General features: G+C 35.8%; 1 protein-coding gene across 4 annotated transcripts in view; it reads left to right on the top strand.

Moving 5' to 3' along the window:
• The window catches only part of KCNT2 (potassium sodium-activated channel subfamily T member 2), a 111,819-nt gene that overhangs the window by 34,156 nt on the left and 57,945 nt on the right, over positions 1–19,718 (top strand). For all 4 annotated transcript variants that reach the window (XM_056498206.1, XM_056498209.1, XM_056498207.1 and 1 more), the window contains exons 4-9: positions 1,546–1,602; positions 2,343–2,391; positions 3,664–3,723; positions 6,911–6,985; positions 7,456–7,539; positions 8,115–8,209. In XM_056498206.1, coding sequence (XP_056354181.1) covers positions 1,546–1,602; positions 2,343–2,391; positions 3,664–3,723; positions 6,911–6,985; positions 7,456–7,539; positions 8,115–8,209 — 420 coding nt within the window. The remainder of the gene's footprint in view (positions 1–1,545; positions 1,603–2,342; positions 2,392–3,663; positions 3,724–6,910; positions 6,986–7,455; positions 7,540–8,114; positions 8,210–19,718) is intronic.

Genomic DNA, 19,718 nt, shown 5'->3' with positions numbered 1-19,718 from the left:
CTGAAAAACAAGACCCATAAAAAACTACTTTTGAGTCTACATATACCTTAGAGTTTCTTCATTAAGAGGAAACAAGCAGTAAAGTTTTCACAAAAAGTTGTGGAGAAAAGGAAATCCAGCCTTAGAAATTTATGCATATTGGCAACTCAGACATTTTCCATCGAATCATAGTTGCTGGCATGCTGCAACTCTTTCATTATGAGACCTCTGGTGAGCCCAGATGAGTATATTGTACTGCCTGGTTCTGCCTGGGTGTGCAGGACAGGTTAAAATACCAGACCAATATGCCAAATATGCTTTTGTATTTATATGCAAAGATGCATATTCATATACGTCTGCAGACTGCTGAATGCCTCACACCTTTCCTGGCATATCTTTCAATCCAAGTGTTTTACAGTTCACCAGAGAGTATATTTATATTTTCTATACATGTTATTCCCTTACATGGTGTTGTGGTACATCTAAGAGAGTAGCTGGTGTGTTCTGTCTCTGAATAACATTTGTCTGCCTGAGAAGATTCAGGTAAGTCCTTCTGCCTGCTCACTAAGGCCCTAATCTTAGAAGCTGTGCAAGACAAACAAATGGCACCCCTTTAATGCCCTAGAGATACTGAGGGTTTGATACCAAAACTCCTGCTGACATTTTTAAAGATGTGGTGATATGAAAGAAAAAATAATTTCTAGGTACTGTGTCACAGACTGATGAAAGAAACTACGCAGTGTGCTGAGAGCATGGCCACAGAAGATGTTTTCATCTGGTTGGTTTTAAAGTGGCAAATCTGGGAGGAATTATTTTCATCAGATTTATTTCCTGTTTTCAGAAATTCCTGCAGAAGTTGGTGTTTATCATTTACTCCTTCAGGCACAGCAGGTGTACAGGAAAGAGCTTAAGACATAAAGCATCTTTATTAATGGGTACAGTTTAATACTGTCCCCCTCCTAGTTGGTACAAATACAGTTGTTGCTAATCTGTGGGCTGCAGATCCCTTTATTTTCTGCTGACCTTGCTTGCTAAGGATGAGCAAGGATATTTGTCATCATTTACAGATTATATATTCCCACAACCTTATATGACCATTTAAAAGGAAGATTTGTGCCAGCACTTAAAGGCAAGATAACATCACGTGTATAATGGCCAGTTTTTTGCTTGGGTATCACCAGTTTTGTACTTGATATACTGCTGCATGCATCTCCAGCCCTCCTCACATCCTCAAGAGGTTATCAAGTGTACTTTGCTGCAGTCTTTCCTCTTGAGAAGTATCATTTCAGTTGTCTTGTTTTTAAATTTGAAAAGAAATCTTTTAAAAATTGAATGCTTCATAGTCCTTTATCTACAGATGTGGAGCACATACAACTGTACTTTCCAAAAGTTACTTTACTTTTAAAAATGTATAGATTGCCTTAGGTTTCAGACTGTTGCATGCATTTCATAGACCACTTAATGATGAAATTAATATTCCTTTCCTCCCATATGTTTGATGACTGTGTTCCCATACATGTTTGCTAATGGAAATGGACTTTGCATGGATGGTATGGCAACTATCAGTAAGGAATTAAACCGGAGTTGTTCCAATCAAAACTACACACCTGGAACAATTGATTGGTGAGTTCCTGAGTTAAAACAGCAAACCAAAAGTCCACAGAATAGTGGGAAGGTAACACAGGAAGACAAATCCATTTCCATCTGGAATGGTGGCATTTTAGCATATAGTAGGGATGTTTCTATAAATCTCTAGCCATTCTTTACACTTCTGGGTGTTCAAACTGCATTTAATATTTTAATTCTTTCTCTTGATTGCAAAGTGAACTGCTGGACTGGATGCTGGGGTGAGATCTGGGTTCCATCAATGCTGATACCTTGCAGAAATAAAAAATGAACCCCATAATTTAAAAAACCAATCCTGAATAGCAGTAAATGATTAACAGGAAATTATTGTGGCACTGAGAGTGTTCCATTCCAGTGGTGCTGTATCAAGTGTCTGTTAGCACTGATAGGATTCTTGCAAGACATGACAGCTCCTGAGAGTTAGATACTGTTTGTATCATTACACAGATAGCAAAATGTTCACACAAAAAGACTGTCAGTTTCCCACAGGAGCCTAATGATTTGCTGTGGATTAGAAATAAAAGACATGTCAATACTCAGATTATTAGTTTTAGTATAAGTATTAATTATTAGTTTAGTATTAGTATTAGTTTTATTACTGAGAATTTTTTTTCGATAAGTTTGCTCTAATTTCTATTCACATGTACAACTTTTTTTTTTTTTTTTTTTTTTTTTTTTTTTTTTTTAACACCAGATTATGATTAATTTCATATTTATTTCCTTACTGTAATGAACAGGTCTCCCATTATTTGGGTGAATCGAAGCTTACCTTTGTGGGGATTACAGGTAATGTGTAAATGACCAATTAAATTATTTCCATGTAACAACTGCAGATGATGTTTGTTTACAGAATTGTAGCAGTGAGGAAGGATACTTGGAAATGCTGATGTCAGCAAGAAAATCTTGAACACCAAGTACAGCAGAAGCATAAAGATCAGCTGATCTGTACTGATTCTGTCTGTGATATGTGGTTTTTTACTAAGAGAAAACCTATTACTTAAGCTTCCAGATTGGTTATACCATTATATTTGTATTCTCTCACCATGATTGGTGCAATGCCAATGCAATGATTGTACCTCTTCATAATACACAATTTTCTAAGGGAAGATGCCCTTGAAAATAGCTTTAAATTATGCACAGTTTGAATAACTTTTGACCTAGTGTTCAGAATACCTCATTAAATTTAATTTAAATATACTGAGATATTTATTTGCCTATGGATATGGTCCTTTTCTAATATATCTATTTGGTGGGGGTAGGAATTTATCTGAAAATAGAGCTTGAGTTTATCTAAAACTAATAATTATGTAGAGAATCTGATATATTTTGATTGCCTATTTTCATAATTTGTGTTTTTAATTATTTCCCAATTCATAGCGTCTTTTTTGCTTCTAGATAAAGACACTCTGCACCCTTCAGAGTTTTCAGCTGTAGGGAGTATTAATTTAATGTTTAAAATCCTGAGTCTTGCTCTCAGGCTCCAGCCTGATAGAATCCATCTTGATGGAATATTTCCACGATACACATTAAAATATAAATGCTTTCTATGCATAGAACTTAAGTAAATTCTTAATATCTATAAAGATTTAAGTATTTTGTTTTAATATTTTGATATTTGATTATTTAACTATTTGAAATTATTTAATAAATGCAGTAACTACATATAATCTAATTGGAGGCTGGTAAGTCTAGCTCAGCTGCATTTAAATATTAAAATCAATAATTATTCATCTGTATCATTTTTTGCTGCTTTTGACTTTCTGCATTATACACAGTAAGAAAAAACATTTGCTTTTCCACACATTCATAAATCTTCACAAAGTAAAGAGCTGACTGACTTTCCTTATTTACAGCTTCCTTCTCTCTCTCATGTGGGGAGATTTTGGTACTGTTTAGGAATAAATGAAATTCAGAAAAATAACAATATCTAAGCTTCAGGCAAAATGCTTTTAGCTGAGAGGGTTTTAGAGGATTCATGGAAAAGCTGTTTTATGTAATCTTTTATTTTCATTGTAATGTTAATTTCTATTCTCTAAAAGCTTTTTTTTTTCACTTAAGGTGTCTGTGGCTGTAATAAGTCTCTTTGAAACTCTGTTGCTAAGTTATCTAAGCTACAAGGTAAGAACTCTTTGTTATTTTTAGCCAATTCATTAAAAATTAATGAATTAAATGTTTGAATATAAAGCTTATGTACCTGTGCCCATGCTGGTGTCCAAGCAGAGAGTTCAGAAAAATGCACTTTTCAAGGATGGCATATTGTCACACAGGCAGCCCTGTTTCCCAAATTTATGAGCCAACTCTAATATATAAAAGTGGAAGTCAGCAGTTAAATGCTCACTATTTTCCATTGTCTACTGGCACACTGTAATTTGAAAACACATTCTCAAAAGTAACCTTGGTTTTGTGACACTGATTTTTCAATTGTGCAGTTTTATTTTTGTGTCCATAATGTATTGGACACATTTGTCATTTATTTCAAAGCTGTAGCTACTCAATACATATAATTCAGGGTTTAGCCCTCTAAAACTGTGCCCAGAAAAACTAAAATTAAAAAAATAAAATAAAAAAAAAGAAAATTAAAAAATAGGATATCTTCATACTTGTGTTATCCATATGTGTGATGCTGTTGGAATATGTTTTGAAAATGTCTTGTAATAATTTGATGTGAATGCAATGTATTTTTATATTTGCATTCTCCTTTAAAAGTTAATTTTTTCTTTATTTCATTTTGTTCTGCTCTATCTCTGCATTTCTAGTATCTTCAGGAGAAAAATACTAAAAGCATTTGAAATCATTTACCAAAGAAAACACAAAAATTTTGGTTTCTAAATCTGAAAATATCTTCAGGGATAATATTTTTTTTTCGTATTATATTTTGTATTACTGACACTCAGTAGAATTTAGAGTCTTGTATTTCAATGTGCTTATTGAGTGATTATGGCATAAATGTTTTCCTTAGTGCCCAATAATGCTAAGAGGCTTGCAGTTGTCTGCTGTCTAAAAATTATTCTTCTTAATCCTTGAAGCATATATTATTTAAGGGTTGGGAGTTACAAGTACAAATCAATTATGGGCAGAAATAGTCCAAAATTTATATCCTGGTGGCAAAACAGTAAAGGGCAATCACAATTTGTGCTCTTCTTGGGTTTATTGGACAGCATTTTAGCCTCATCCATTCTGCTTGTGATCAGTTTCAGTGGGTACAAAAGGTGAATTCTTGGCAAATCAGCTTCCATGAGAAGTTACTCATTAGTGTGTGATAAATGGAAAGCTCTACTGCCTTAATTTTCTGCATACACTTGTCACAGAAGTTGAGGCAATTCTCTGATTTCACTCCCCATAAGAGAAAGAACTAGAGGACTAATCTAAGAAGCAACAAAATTTTTCAATCACATCAGTCCACTTGATGAAAACACCTCCTTCCCTCTGGTCCTGTTTTCCTAGTTTTACACCATTCTCTTGAAGCTAAGAATGGGTGTTATTTCACCCTCTGTAAGCCTTTTCTGCACAGCCAGGGTGTCCAAAGGTTCATGTAAATCTGAGAGATTACTTATTTTATGGAAACATTTTCAAAACTTTCACAATTTAAGTAACTAACTTCTACAAGTCAGAGAATTAGTAAGCAAGAAAACAAGAAAAAAAAGATTGTGTTGGCAGTGGAGTGCACATTACTAGGATTTCACCAATAACATGTAAAATGAATAAAGCAGTAATTTGAGAGAATACTCCAAGAGATTGACCTTTCTGATACCTGGTTCATGACATGAGAAATGATTCAACATGCAGAATAGTGAGGGCAGAGTAGCATACCATGCTACTATGATACAGTGAATTTGCATTTTTTATAGCTTTTAAATGGAGAGGAATGCAAAGGATGTAGCACTGTGTTGTGATGCTGATCACTTGGATTCAGGAATGGAAGGTTTACAATCTGCATTCTCACAGCCTTAAGTATTACATGAGGGTTTGTCCTTGGCCAGAATTCTGAAAGATGTCTACATCAAAAATCTCCATTGTCAAAACTTGCCACAGACATCTGGCAATCCTGCATATGCCTGGTGCTCAGGCATTCTCAGGGCTTTGAGCAGCACCATACATTCTCACTGCAAAAGGCAGTTTTGTAGAACTCATGATGCCTTTCCATGTGGAAGCCAGAATCCTACAGCTGCATACATCTCGAATTACCTGGAGCCCATCCATACTGGCATTTTGCTGCACAAGTAAATTATGTGACATTTCTTCTCTATAATGCAGAGGAGAAAACTCCTTACATTAAAAATGAGGAAATATGTGAAATCACAAAATGGTTCAGTTTGAAAAATCAGATTTGATTTTGATTTTACTCTTCATACAAAACCCCCTCATAATTTACAGCCTCATAATTTCACTTTTATGTCTGATTCCCACCAACTGCAATTACATGGAAGACAATAAAACTGTCCCTGAGGTATAGTGGCTTCCAGATGTGAAGAGTTAAAAATGGGTAAAGAATTTTATATGATATGGAGTTTGTATTTAATTTTCAGTGGCTGTATCAGGTGGTTATTTTTTCAGGGCAGATGCACATGCCATTGCAACTGAAAATATAATTCTCTACTGCAAATTCTTGTAGTACAGCCATGGTATGTGCTACACTATTATTGCATTACCTATGATAGAGTCCTGATACACAGCATTAGTAAAGCTGTAAGTCACTGAAGTTCAACTACCTTCCTTGTTTAATATGTGGATTTTCATCTCAACATTTAATCAGTCACAGTCACTGTGCAGACTTGGGGGAAAAAGTAGAATTATCCTCATTCTGTTGCTAGCAGTAAGCAAATTAAAAGATCAATACCACTTCACTGAAATATGTGGGAAGAGCTCTTATTTCATGGAAGCAACTTCCAAAAAGCCCTGAAGTGTTCTGAAGTGTTGGTGGCAGAAATAGAGAACTTGATATTGTAGTCCAACTCAAATATTAAACACTCGATTTCTTCCTTACTTGCCACTCCAAAAGAGTTGGGAAAGAAAAAATACAAGGTAAAGATAAAAGATAAATGGAAAGGATGAAAGGAAGGGGATTTAAAAGTATCTATCTTTTAGTTGGGAAGTACATTATGATAAACTGTAGGAAAAAGGATCCAGAGTGATCTATATTTATATTCACATTTGTCACGTGTTTAAATCTGAGATGAATGATAATCCTGAATTTCAGGTATGGGAGAGACTCCCTGTGTTTCATTGGGATATCACATGTATTTCTCATCAGAACTGTTTGTAAGCTGACTGTGACATTGTGGGGTTTTTTTCCTTTTCTTTGAAGGGAAATATCTGGGAACAAATTCTGAGAATACCCTTTCTCCTGGAAATAATTAATGCTGTCCCTTTCATCATCACGGTAAACATATTTGAATTAATCCATTTGCACATTGCACTTTTATAGCTGCACAAATACTCCTACTTTTTTCAAGTAAATTTTATTCTTGTGTGGATGACGTGTTTGTGCCTACGGGAACAGAAATTTGCCAACAATAAGAAGGTAGTTTGCTACTGAAGTCATACCGATAACTTTCCTCTTCCATGGACACAAACAAAACCAAAACCCTCTAACTCCAACTACAGCACAATCAATAAAATAAACCAGCTGGTTTTAGAAATGTAAGAATCACTCATGTCTGCAGTGAAAACGGACTGTGTTCCTATTTTATCTAATTATCTTGCATGTGGTTAATCACAAAAGAAGACAAAAAATGTTATTTAAAGCCAAATTCACGCTAGAAACACATAAATAGTAAGTATTTTTTCCAAGTGTTTCATTGCTGCTTGAATCAGAAAAGCTTCTAATGAATTTGTTAATTTTTCTTTCAGATTTTCTGGCCAGTCCTAAGAAACCTGTTTATTCCTGTATTTTTAAATTGCTGGCTGGCAAAGCATGCTTTAGAAAATATGATTGTAAGTATGCAAAGGAAATAAATATTCTAGAGTTGTATTTTTTTAGTATATTGTCTTTAGTGGGTTTTTGGCAGTACAGTCCAACCCTAATGGGAAGCTAACCAGATCTGTATTTAAATTATAGAAATGGTCAAGCATTACTAAACTGCTTTCTGCATGAAAACTAGAAAAAGTAAGACGTGAAATGAAATCTCAATTAGTATAAATTGTTACTGTGCCAATAAAGGAAATGACAGTGGATGGTTCTTTTGCTACTCTGCCATTCAGACACAATTGCAGGGAACTCAACTGTTAGGCCATAATTGGGCCTTGCAGCCTGTAATTTGTAAGCTAGACACGAGCAGACCTCAAGGCAGCTTGCAATAGGATCAGAATTGTGCTGGGATGAACAAAGAACTACTTAAATAATCACAGAATCACAGCTGGCGCTTCTGCACCTTCTGTATTATCAGGAAACTCTTAAGTGCATTTGAGTGACTGCATTGCTATCAGGGTACTGCATAATTCTTCTACAGAATCAGATCCTGACTTATTGGTTCAAACCCCAAAATAACAGCTATTTTCCATTAATACAGAATGATCTTCACCGAGCCATCCAACGCACACAGTCGGCAATGTTTAACCAAGTGCTCATTTTAATATCTACCTTATTATGTCTCATCTTCACTTGGTAAGTGGCAGAGTCCCCTCTTTTTTATTATACATGTTGGCTTCTCTTTCTCTCCTATGTGGTGATAAAACAGGCCTGGTGGAAACCATTTAGTGAAATAAGGGTGGGACACTTCAGTGAAAGTGTTAACTAGCACCTGTACTACTGGGGTCTGGATGCACTGGGCTTGGAAGGTGCATGCATGAAGGAAAAGGAATCCTTCTCACTCTAAGGAAGGAAATACAGATGATGCAAAATCACAGGATAAGGCAGGAAGAACTTTACATATGTACCAAGAGTGCAGCCTCAGCAGAGAAGTCACTCACATGTGAAGAGTACCAACAGAATTATATTGACCCACACCAAGGTCACTCTCCTCTGACTGCTGGGACAGAGAACAATGTGCAATATCTCAGCCTTAAGAGTTTGACCGAGTCAGGTTCCCCTAAGGATTACAGGGGATGGCTATTAATGATCCAGATTGGAGCTGGTGTAGAATGTATTAATCTAGGGTACTGACAGTACTGGATGGTAGGTTCAAACAACCAAAATGTATTACTCTGAAGAATGTTTTGCTGTAAGACCTGAAAACTTCAATTTGCATCTACAGGAAATACCACTCAATTTCCCCATGTCCATATTGTTCCAGGGTGATGTGGTATTAGCCAGGCCTGGAGGCAGATAAGGGAGACTACATGATCAGTCTGGCTATACAGTAGCTCTGTAGCTTACTTAACATACAGAATTTTCTCATCAGTAGTGCCTGAGAATTGAGAATCATACTCGGGGGAAATATTGGACTGTGTACAGTGTGATACAAGCTGGTGTACAAGAGGACAGAGAAGAGAGAAGATGGTTTTGTGTGGAAAGGCTAAATCACCTGTATTTGTTTTGCCAGACAAGATGCCTTTAGGTCAGCACATTGATAAAGTTTGGTGTGTCATTTTGGAGACAATAATTAGATTTTTCTCTTACTTTATTTCTCTAGCTTGCTTTTCTGATAGTCACTGTTATATGCTGCCTAACCCTTTTGGTAATAAGAGTAACATAGCACATGGCTTTTTAGAAGAGGAGTTTGCTCTAGCTGGTGGCTAAATGAATGGTCCAATTTTACCCTTTGTCTTAGGGCCACACACTTAGGGCTTAATGACAAATGCTGCCTGTTCCACACAGTAATGAATTTTTGTGATGATTAATCTCCTACTGAACATTATGTCATTTTATATGCATAAGGACTTGGACATTTTTAATTTTGCTTTTTAGTTTTTTACAATACAAGGGGATATTGAATAAATAATCCTTCACCTTTTTTTTACCTACCTGCTTCAATATTTTACTGAAATGCTGCACAAACTATGTATCTTGTTCACCAGCAGGCATTGTGTTAACTGACACTAAAACATGCAGGAAGTGGCAAGCTCACCTGTAATAATGGCTGGGCTCAATAGCTGTAGATACAACTTCATTATAGTTCATTATTTACTGACCTAGGACTGACCCTGCTGGATTTGAAAATGAGCTGAATAAGATGAAGACACCCAATAATGCAGTAACAAGGAAACAAAGCACTTTTTGACTGAGAACAGTAGTTCAAGCATCTGCAGACTTCTCTCAGACTGAAGTGATGTTCAAGTGATTGTTACTCTTGTCTATGTTAACACACACTAATGGCATTTTTACACATTCTTTCTTTATACTACTGATTATATATTTAAAATACCCTAAGAAACTCTATAAACAATCCAAATAAATTAACTTAGTGTCTTTGGTTATGTTACATCTATGGGGAATTTGAGAGAGTGTTTAATTTTACAGACATCATTTAGAGCTTATATAAATTCCTTCCTACTGAAATCTGTCCACTTAAGGGTGCCTTTCACCAGACTGATCTTTCATGTTTTCTGCAAAGGCAGACAGTGCCCAGGTGAATACCCTGAACATGTTTGGGAGCCAGCCCTTGCACAACGCACAAAACTTTTCAGTAATCACCAGTCTGTTTTCATAAGCATGTTTTGGTTGCATTTAGGAACAATGCCCTGCTCCATCTAGTACCATGCCTTCAGTAAAGCAGAATTACTAAGCCTGGATTAGTAGCTTGAGTACAATGCCTTCAGGTGCAGAGCACTTTCTCTTTAGAAGATGGGGGACATGCTCATGGTGTGCCTGCCCTCATTGAGCCTCCCTGCTGACACTCAGGCCCTGTGTGGATTCAATTAAAACCCCACAGCCCCCTTAGCTCCTGGTTGCCAGGCTTGTGCCATCTGCTGCAAGAGCAACATCAGCACTTGTGAAGCCAGTATAGCTTTAAAACACAGGGTTTTCTGTTCAAAGCCATCTTTTTTTGGCAGACACATAGACAGAGATGGAATGGAGTTTTTTATGTGAGTGACATGATTTTATAAGAAGTCCAAGATGGTAGGATGCCCAGAAAGATTCCTCATTGGCTTTGTTCCTGTCTGTGTAGAATAAGTATTTTCAAAATAACTTCACCATAACTAGCAGGAAGCCCACAGAAAATGAATTTCACCTTGTGCATCATCTGTAAAGCCATCATTTACATCTCCACATCAGAATTTTATAAGTGATGGTTGCACAGATGGGCACATGCCAGCTTATGTCTTACAACTCAGATGGAAGCTTTCCAATGAAAAGTAAGAAAATTAATTATCTGAGGTTACAACTGATTGGCTAATCTCACAGCCTTTAGATGCCTGTTCTTTTCACTCAGAGAGAAAGGCTCCTTCTGTGTTTTTGTATACAGCTGACAATTTTCAATGTTATTACAGAGCAAACAGTAACCACAACAAAATTTATGCTCTACTCCACTCTTTGATCTTTGGTGATAATTGTTTATGGATCTGGGGGTGGAACTCATTTGCAGGTCAGTAAATCTATAAGAACATTTTCATGTATCTGTAATTTAGAGATTACATACAAGGATTTTTTTTTCTCTTTTTCAGACTTGAAAGACAGATTAGGCTGTCTTAATGATTTTTCTTTCTTTAAGCATCTCAGTGGCCTTGTAACTAGAGCAATTTTACATCTACTAAAACATGTGTGCTTCAATATGACAGACTGTTCAGCAGTTACTATTGAGAGAGTTCTAGTGAGAGTTACAGACCTAGTCATAATATGTGTTGTGTCATTAAGCTAATGGATGTTTGCACTTGTTTGTCAAATGGAATACTAATTATTTCTGTAAACTGTACAAGAAGACAAATAACAGTGAATGAGTATTTCAGACATCTTTCTGTGACACAGTGAATCATCTATTAGAAGTTATTTTGAATTCTAAAGCAGTGTTAGTCATATATCACCAGTGTAGAGTGATTAGCTTGTGAAGGAGGTGGCTACAAATTCTATGAGATGGACAGATATTTTTTTCATACTCAAACCTGCACAAACTTGCTTTCATGGAAAGCTGATTGAGGTCAGTCTTAACATTTTTTACACTTCAGTCCTTTCAACATCAGAAAATAAGGATGTTTCCACACAGTAAGTTAGAGAATACCTAGAATATAGAATGCCAGTACTGTAGCCTCAATGGCAATTATCCATTCACAGTTCTCATCAGGAGGAAGCAGTAGGAGTTTCTTGAAAGGATGAAGACAAATCCCAGCAATGATCTAGTCCAAACAAGACAAGTCAAAACCTTATTTGGAACAATGTGTCAAAGGAAGAAAACACCCAACCAAGCAAAGATTAATCACAGAAAATTTGAGAGAGAAAAAGGTATCTCAGTGCTCCAATTCCCTTTATTATCAATAAGCAGATACAAACTCCTCAGAGGATGATCTGAAGGGAACTAAATCACCCCATGGAGGTCTCAACTTTACCTTTCTGTGTTGATTTTGACAGAAGCTTGTAATGGCAGTTATCCAAGAAAGATGCCTAACCTCAAGTAGGATAAAAAGTGTTGGTAGATTATGTAATGTAAAATAAAATGTGGAGTTTGGGTCTGCAGTTCTTTCTGTGATGTTATGTTTTGTTGTAGAGCAGTGTTCAAGACCAGTCTCAGTTTGATTTAGAGAGGTTTTCTGCATACCAGGACAGCACAAGATATGACTGTGCTGTCTTTCAGAATCCAATTATTCTAAAGTAGTAAAAGCATGTGAAGTTTCAGGAGCTAACAGAATAAACAAGAATTGCAGAATTTAAATCCCAGAATATTATACAACATTAATTGAAAGTTCTAAGTAACTGTAAATAATACAAAATAAATTATTCAGCTATTACAAGAATCCCACAAAGCACTGAAGTAATAGCACTTTTCTTTCTCTGAAAGAAAGCAGATCTATCAGGAAACCACTTGTTTCAAACATTGGATCTCTGTTTTTTGTTTTGAAGTATTCCTGTGCAGCACTCTCCAAACATCAGCAAGTAGATCTAGAAGTAGGCCAGTAGCACATGCAGTACCTTCCACATCCATTGTACCAACTCCTGCCCTTGTTCTGCTCCTCAGTTCCTCAATTCCAGTGTGGATGGGTGCTTTCTCTCTGCATGTGTGCAATGAAATTGAGGTTGAGTTCAGACAGTGCTTTGGCACTTCCTTAAGTGAGGAGACAATGAAAAGGCTGTGCAGCTCCTGGGAAGTCAACAGCAAAACATTTCCTAAAACACCCACTTACTATTTTTGAGCAAATGATCTATAAATTCAACTAGAGTTCATGTGAAATACTGCCTTCCAGGAAAAACTCTGCATGAACTCAAGGCCAACATTCTCTTGAGCTTTGGTAGGAGAAACACATATTGAATACAGAGTTTCTCTTTTTTAGGTACAGAAATTTCTAAGGTGGCTTTGCTGAAATCTGCTGTATAAGACAAATGGAAAAACAGTGTTTCAAAATATAGTTTAGATTTAGTTTGCTAATTTAGATTATTTAAATGAAACTAATCAGATAAAACTCTTATTGGAATACAAATTTATGGGAAAGCCACACTTCTTTCACCTCTGCTAGCACTGGGATCCATTTGCTTACATGCCTATAATTAGTACTTAAATGGCCAAGGCTTTTCAAAAGGTTAAAAAATGTAATGGAAAATTACCATGAAAAAATGAAATAAAACCCACAGTTGTATCTTTGATTAATGCCCTTTCATATTTTTATGAAACTATTTTATTGTGACAACACAGAAATATTACTGTATACAATTTTTTGTTGATGACTCTGTATTTGTAATAATAAACTTTAAAGATATTTTTTCATATTTAAGTTCAAGAGTTCAGATCTGAAAAAAGCATGTTAGTTATTAGTGCTGTTGAGGAGTGTTGCATGAAGAGTGTAGGATGAGGATGTATGCTGGTAGTTGTTTGTGAAAGGCAGATCATGTATTATAGGGAGAGCAGAAGTATTGAAGCTCAATCAGAAGTCTCTTTGGCTACCCATCAAAGACAGTTTCTATGGAAACCTAGATAATTACACAGTGATTTTCATGCTATTTTAGTTATTAATTTGGTAGTGACATAATATTTCCTTTGTTAATCTTTTTAGATGTTTCTACATAGTTATTTCTAAAATAATTAGGTCAGCATCTTTCCCATGGCTCATGCAGGGAATTCTCTGTGCCACTGATGTAATGGAATATTTAAAACTAGACACAGACACCAGTGAAATTAATAACAATTTGAATAGTCTACTTACTGTGGTCTGTGGAAGAAAGTCATAAAGGTTAGGAGGTTCAATCTCAATTATCTTCTTAGTGTGAGAGATACATTTGTAGTCATCTTGTTTGCTTAAAATAAAAAATAATCAGACTAAATGATAGCTCAGAAAGCTGCCTTCACAAAGCATCTCTAAAATGGGGTATCAACAACATTATTTATAAGTAAATTCTTCTTTTTGGAATATATATAGAGATATATAAATGAAGCAATTAAACAGTGTGATTGAGAGATTTCTGTTCTTTTATTTCACCCTGGAAAATGAGACAGCTTCATGTACTTGTGATCTTTTCAAGATACAAACTTTGCTAATTTTTTAGCACAGGTTGCAGATCCATTATTAATCTGAAAATCAGTAGTTCCAAACTGAATGTAGATATAGGTGGGCAAAGTTAAATTTGTATAAATTTGAAATGCAAAATTAACTTATCCACATTTTTTGTTCTCTGTTGTAGCACACAATATCTCAGTATTTCAGTACAATACAGTGTGTATGTCTACATTATAGGTCAAATAAATAATGCTTTGACAATTAATGTAATTGCAATTTCACAGTCTAGCAGACTGTTGTATAAATCAATATTTTAAATTGATGCTGGGAAGAATTTTCAGCCTGTCTTGCAAGGCCTTTACTCTTGATAGGAGTTACACATCAAAGTACTTACTTGGCATTCTGAAAGTTCCAGCCTCTATCCTCTGAAGCGTTTTTATCTTTCTCTTCTAGTAATTTTTAATGCCATGTGAAGCTACTGAAACTACAGTAATCAAAATATGCATATTTAAGGAGAGTGCAAATCATATGTTCAAAACCAAACCCCCTGCCCAAGAAGGAGATAAAATGTCACTCAGATTTTTTCCCAATATTTTCCCCAATAACTTCCAAAAATCTCTCTCAAATACCAAGTGCTGCTAATATTTACATCAATAATCCTGACAACTTTTCATTAAAGATGCATTGAGAATATTAGGGAGTCACAATATTTTTGAAAACATTATGCACTCTGAATATGCCATTGGGAGAATTTCAGCTTTTATTATCATGACATCTTGCAATAGAGTAATAATATTACCAGATACCATGACAAGCAGAGCTTGTTCTGGCAGCACAGCCCAATTACAATTACAAATGGAGGGAAAAAGAGCAAATGATTTTGAGCCATATAACATTTGGACTGTTAGAAATACAATTCTAAGATTGCATCTCCATGGTGTCCTTTCTCCTGCAATTGTATTTTGAATTTTGTGAGAGATAATAAAATCAAGTTTATTGCTGATATTAACTAATTATGGCTTGCTTGTAAAGCAACATGTAAAATTCCTCAAAGTTGGTCTAAATGCATTCCTGTTCTTATTCCTTTGCAGGAACAAAGCACAAAATAGAGTGGCTCTGAGGAATATGTAATGTCTCAGTAAAATTAAAAAATTAAATCAGCAAAATGTGCTTTCTGTCATAAAATGGGGTTTGGAAAAAATGTAGAAGAGATTGTTCAAAGAGCAAGGATAAATAAGGAATAACAAAGAAAAATATAATTCCATATTCCATAAAAAAAAACCCCAAACAATAACCGTATTTTAATAAGTGCAATATGCATTTGAGGTGTGCATGTCTTGAAAATTATCAACACTTGACAAAGATCCACAGGAAAAAATGCAGTCAGATAAAAGGATTTGACATGGGGAGCCAGGGAGGTGAACTGAGCAGATTATTAGGAAGGAGGTTTTCTAGTAAGCTTCCAAAGGTTTATAAACATACAAGCTTGTAAGTAGATCCCTTGTGTGAAAATGTAAATGTTATATATGCAAAAGATGTTTGTTGCCTTCAGAGCAAGAATAGAACAGAACAGTGACAAGAATAACTTCAGGAAAATAAAATGCTGGAATGAAAGTTGATCTGGAACGTAACCAGAGTCTGCAGGATGTGAAATACTGTACGATCATACTGGCAAAATAAATCTTAAGTTTTGGTTTGGTTTTGGGAAGACTTAAATAAAAGCAGGTATAATTGCCCTTAAAGGGTTAATTTGATATACCAAATAAGTGTTAAAACCCTCAGTCTTCCATCTCTTTCCTTAGAGGAAGGCATTGCATTTCACAAGCTTCATTTTGTCTTTGCAGTAAAAAGAAAAAACCTGATGCTCACATGCTGTTTTTGAAAATACTCTATCATTTTAGACAGTAGCAAATAGAATGCCAAGTGTAACAATAGTGAGTAACTGTTGAGAATGTTACTTCACCATTCAGTAGCTGGCATCAAACCATCATCACTCACAATTCCTGGCTCAAAAATGAAGTCATTAGCATGCAGACTTAAAAAAACACAAATATATCTTTCATTGACTGATTTATTAGGCTGACAAACCATTTCTTTTACTTTACAGAGATTTGGTATTTGTGGTGGTTTATGCTAACACATTTTATGATATTATCAGATGCCACCAGTTATTCTGGTTCTCCAGTGAGCAGTAATTCTTTATGGTGATTTGGGATCACCATAACTCTTCAATGCTTTGTTCTCTTTTGTTGTCTGTTTCATATTCCAACCATATTTTAAGGGTGTGAAATTTAGTAAAGTTCATATTTATCAAATCAGAAAGTGAAGAGTTAAAAGAGTTGTTTGATATAACTTTGGCCATACAAACAGAAGTTGACACCAGCCTCCAGGAACTAGTCACTCACTCTGTGTCTGTATTAAACATGTTGATGTTTTTTGGCATGCTGAAAGCACATCTCATAGGCATTGGCAGAAATCAGGTTGAGATACCAGATCATCTAAAAAGAAGGATTTCAGTGCACTTACAATGGTTTTAAAAGAAAAAAATCACATCTAAAGTGCATTTTAAAAAAATATCTTTTCTGTATAGTTGGTAATCCATTAGAAATTACCATAATATTTAGACAGATGTTTTTCAAAGAAGTGAAGAGTAAAGGCACAGTCAGTCATAGAGTGTCACACTTGGGTGATCAATACACATAAAACAGTAGTTTGTAGATGTAGACCCTTTAGAGTATAATCCAAATAAAAAGCACTCTGATTAGTGAGTTCTGTACTTCCACTGGCAATTAAAACCTTCTAAAATAAGTTAAAGGTAGTAAATTAGTTTAGTTATGTTATATCAGTAAAATAGCTAACTGTGTGCCTATAAAGGAACTCAGATATATGCCTGGGGCTGAACATATGCTCCCATTCTTTGCACAAACACAGCTGTATTTTTTCCATGTTTTTGGAAGTTTTGCATTTCTGCCATATATATTAGAGCAGAAATGCCTGAGTCACATCAATAAGGAACTAAAAATAATCAGTGTTCATTAGTGAAAACTGAAGAACAAGCCATAGGTTGACTTTGTAGGCTGCAAAGGTTAACAATAGGAATGAAATGCCATGATGAGTTCCTTTGGGCACAGAACACACAATCCATGTAATGGCACTGCAGGGCAAGCAGGGTGTTCTCTTGTGCTGAAGGAGTAGGGGATCATACAAGAGACAAGGCTGTTTAAAGGTCTGCTGTAACTGCATGTATTGTTCAGAACAAAATTATTTGTGGCATTCCATTTCAGTTACTTTTTATTTTATATTTTAGGTCATTATTACCATTGGCTTTCGTACGTGACAAGCCTTAGTCAGCTGCTGAGAATGAGCACTTAATCTGCTTTTTGGTTTAAGTACAGTCCTATATTTTGCAAGTTTCTTTTCATTAGAGATGAGCAGAGGAAAAACAAGTAAATGCAAATATCTTATGCAAAGAAGTTAAAAATAAAGTTATTGATGAGAGGGCACAGCTACATATGGGCATATACTTGCATTTACTAAAATTGGATAAATCACTGAATATTTCAAGTTGGAAGTAACCCATCATGAAGTCTAACTCCCCACTCCTAACAGGTTTACTTAAAACTAAATCATATGACTAAAAGCTTTGTCCAGATGGTTCTTGAACTTTGACAGGCTTGGTGCCAGGACCACTTCCTAGGGGAGCCTGTTGCACTGCCCAAACATCCTCTCAGCAGAGAAATTTACTTCTGTTTTAACTGTCCCTGTGGCAAAAAGAATGACTGTGTGCCATCTTTTAATTGTACTCCTTCACTTGATCTCTTTTTGTTCACTTCACTAATATTATAAAACTATAAAAGAAAATAAAAATGCACAAAATATTCAGCCAACTTTAAGGCAAATATGAAATGCTTCCTATTGCATATTCAGAGTGAAAGTCTAATTTTATGAGTTGTAGTGCGTGTGTAGCAAGAATAAAATCTTACTGAATATTCTCCATGGGCTAAGCAATCAAGAGGAAAACATGCCAGACAAAACAAAGCAGAAATTGTAGAATATGCTGTCAGTCCTGGTAGGCACAGTGGTCTTCCTTCTTCTTCCTCCCTGCCTTCATCTCTCTGGTGTTGAGGTCATTAATTCCATTTTCCTGGCTGCTTGAGGAAGTTTTTCAGTCATGTGTCTCTTCTTTTTGGGCATCATGACACCACCTGTGCCCTTCCTTTAGATGATGAGTATTAATCCTGTACACTGTTTTTTTTCCCTAAACATGCTTGTGTTTTTTAAACCATCAAACCTCACATTTCAATAGTCCTGTCAGGTTTTGGATTTCAATGATTTTTAAAAATAGTAATATATATAGATCCATTTGAATTCCAGCCAAAGAAGTTATTAGACTTGGAAGGTTTTCTTCAAGCAAGCACATTGTCAAAACAGGTTTCCCAAAGAAAATTTCTCTGACTTTCAGAAAACTCTTTAAGTATTATAAGTTCAGGATTTTTCACTCAACTAAAACATTTCACTGAAATCATCAGATTTCAGTGGAAACCAGTGTTAACAGTAGTGAGGAGCAGGAGGAAAATGATGAATGACCATGAAATCCCAGGGCTTGCTGATCAAACCAGGGTATCCAGGCCCTCTGGCTCGTAGCTGAAAGAATTGCTGGGTTTCCAAGCAGGAACTCAAACAGTAAAGGAGTCTACCCTGTAATGCATGGTTGAATATATTGCTTTTATCTCCTCACAGATTACCTCCTGTAATTTTCACCCCATTACACAACCTGTATTTAACACTTCCCCCCTTTCTGGTGTTTTAGCAAACCTAAGCATTAGGTCTGGTGCTTAATTATATCTTTTTCACAAGCCAGTTGTTTCCTTGGTCACTGTCCAAAAGGTTGTCTCTAGCTAAGGCTGTAGGTCAACAAGGAGGTGACTGAAATAAAAATACCTTTCCAGAAGGAACAAAACCAAGGAAAATTTATTTATGTGGCATACATTTTCATGTATGCCCTTGGTTTTTTAACAACAATTTATTGTGAAATAGAAGAGACAAAGCATACCATATGAGTATTTAAAAAAAACAAACCAGGCTGTATTTTAGGGCACACTGCAGTTTCCAAACACCCCTTTTTATCTTGCACTCTGCAGTGAACTTTCTACTCATCACAAATCTAGTGTTCTAAATAGACAGACTGGATATATCAGTGCACTTTTCTTGGCTCTGCCCATACAGCCACCCCTTTAAGCAGCTGTGTGGACACTCTCCTTGTAAAGCAGCAGCCCAGCAAATGTTTCTATTTAGCTCACTGTCTGTTTGAACTCTCTTTGGCTTGGGACTGTCATGGACTGTAGCAGCTACATTGAGGACAAACTGAACACACATGCAGAGGGTTTACTTTTGTAGCCCAGATCAAGCAAACCTTGCTTGCAAGCTCAGAGCTCTGTGTAGTTATTGGCCAGATACTCTGTTTCTAATGTTGACAGGGAGGTCACAGATCTGAGAGTAACTGGTGGCCTTTGTTCTTTCCTGTACAGGTGACCTCACTGACAGAGGTACCAACACTTATAACACCAATGCATATGAAAGAAGCTTAAATGATGCCA

This window comes from Oenanthe melanoleuca, chromosome 8 (assembly GCF_029582105.1).
Source record: "Oenanthe melanoleuca isolate GR-GAL-2019-014 chromosome 8, OMel1.0, whole genome shotgun sequence".
In the NCBI taxonomy this organism is placed as follows: domain Eukaryota; kingdom Metazoa; phylum Chordata; class Aves; order Passeriformes; family Muscicapidae; genus Oenanthe; species Oenanthe melanoleuca.
Note: the sequence above shows the minus strand (reverse complement) of the source record. Positions and strands in the feature narration are given on the sequence as shown.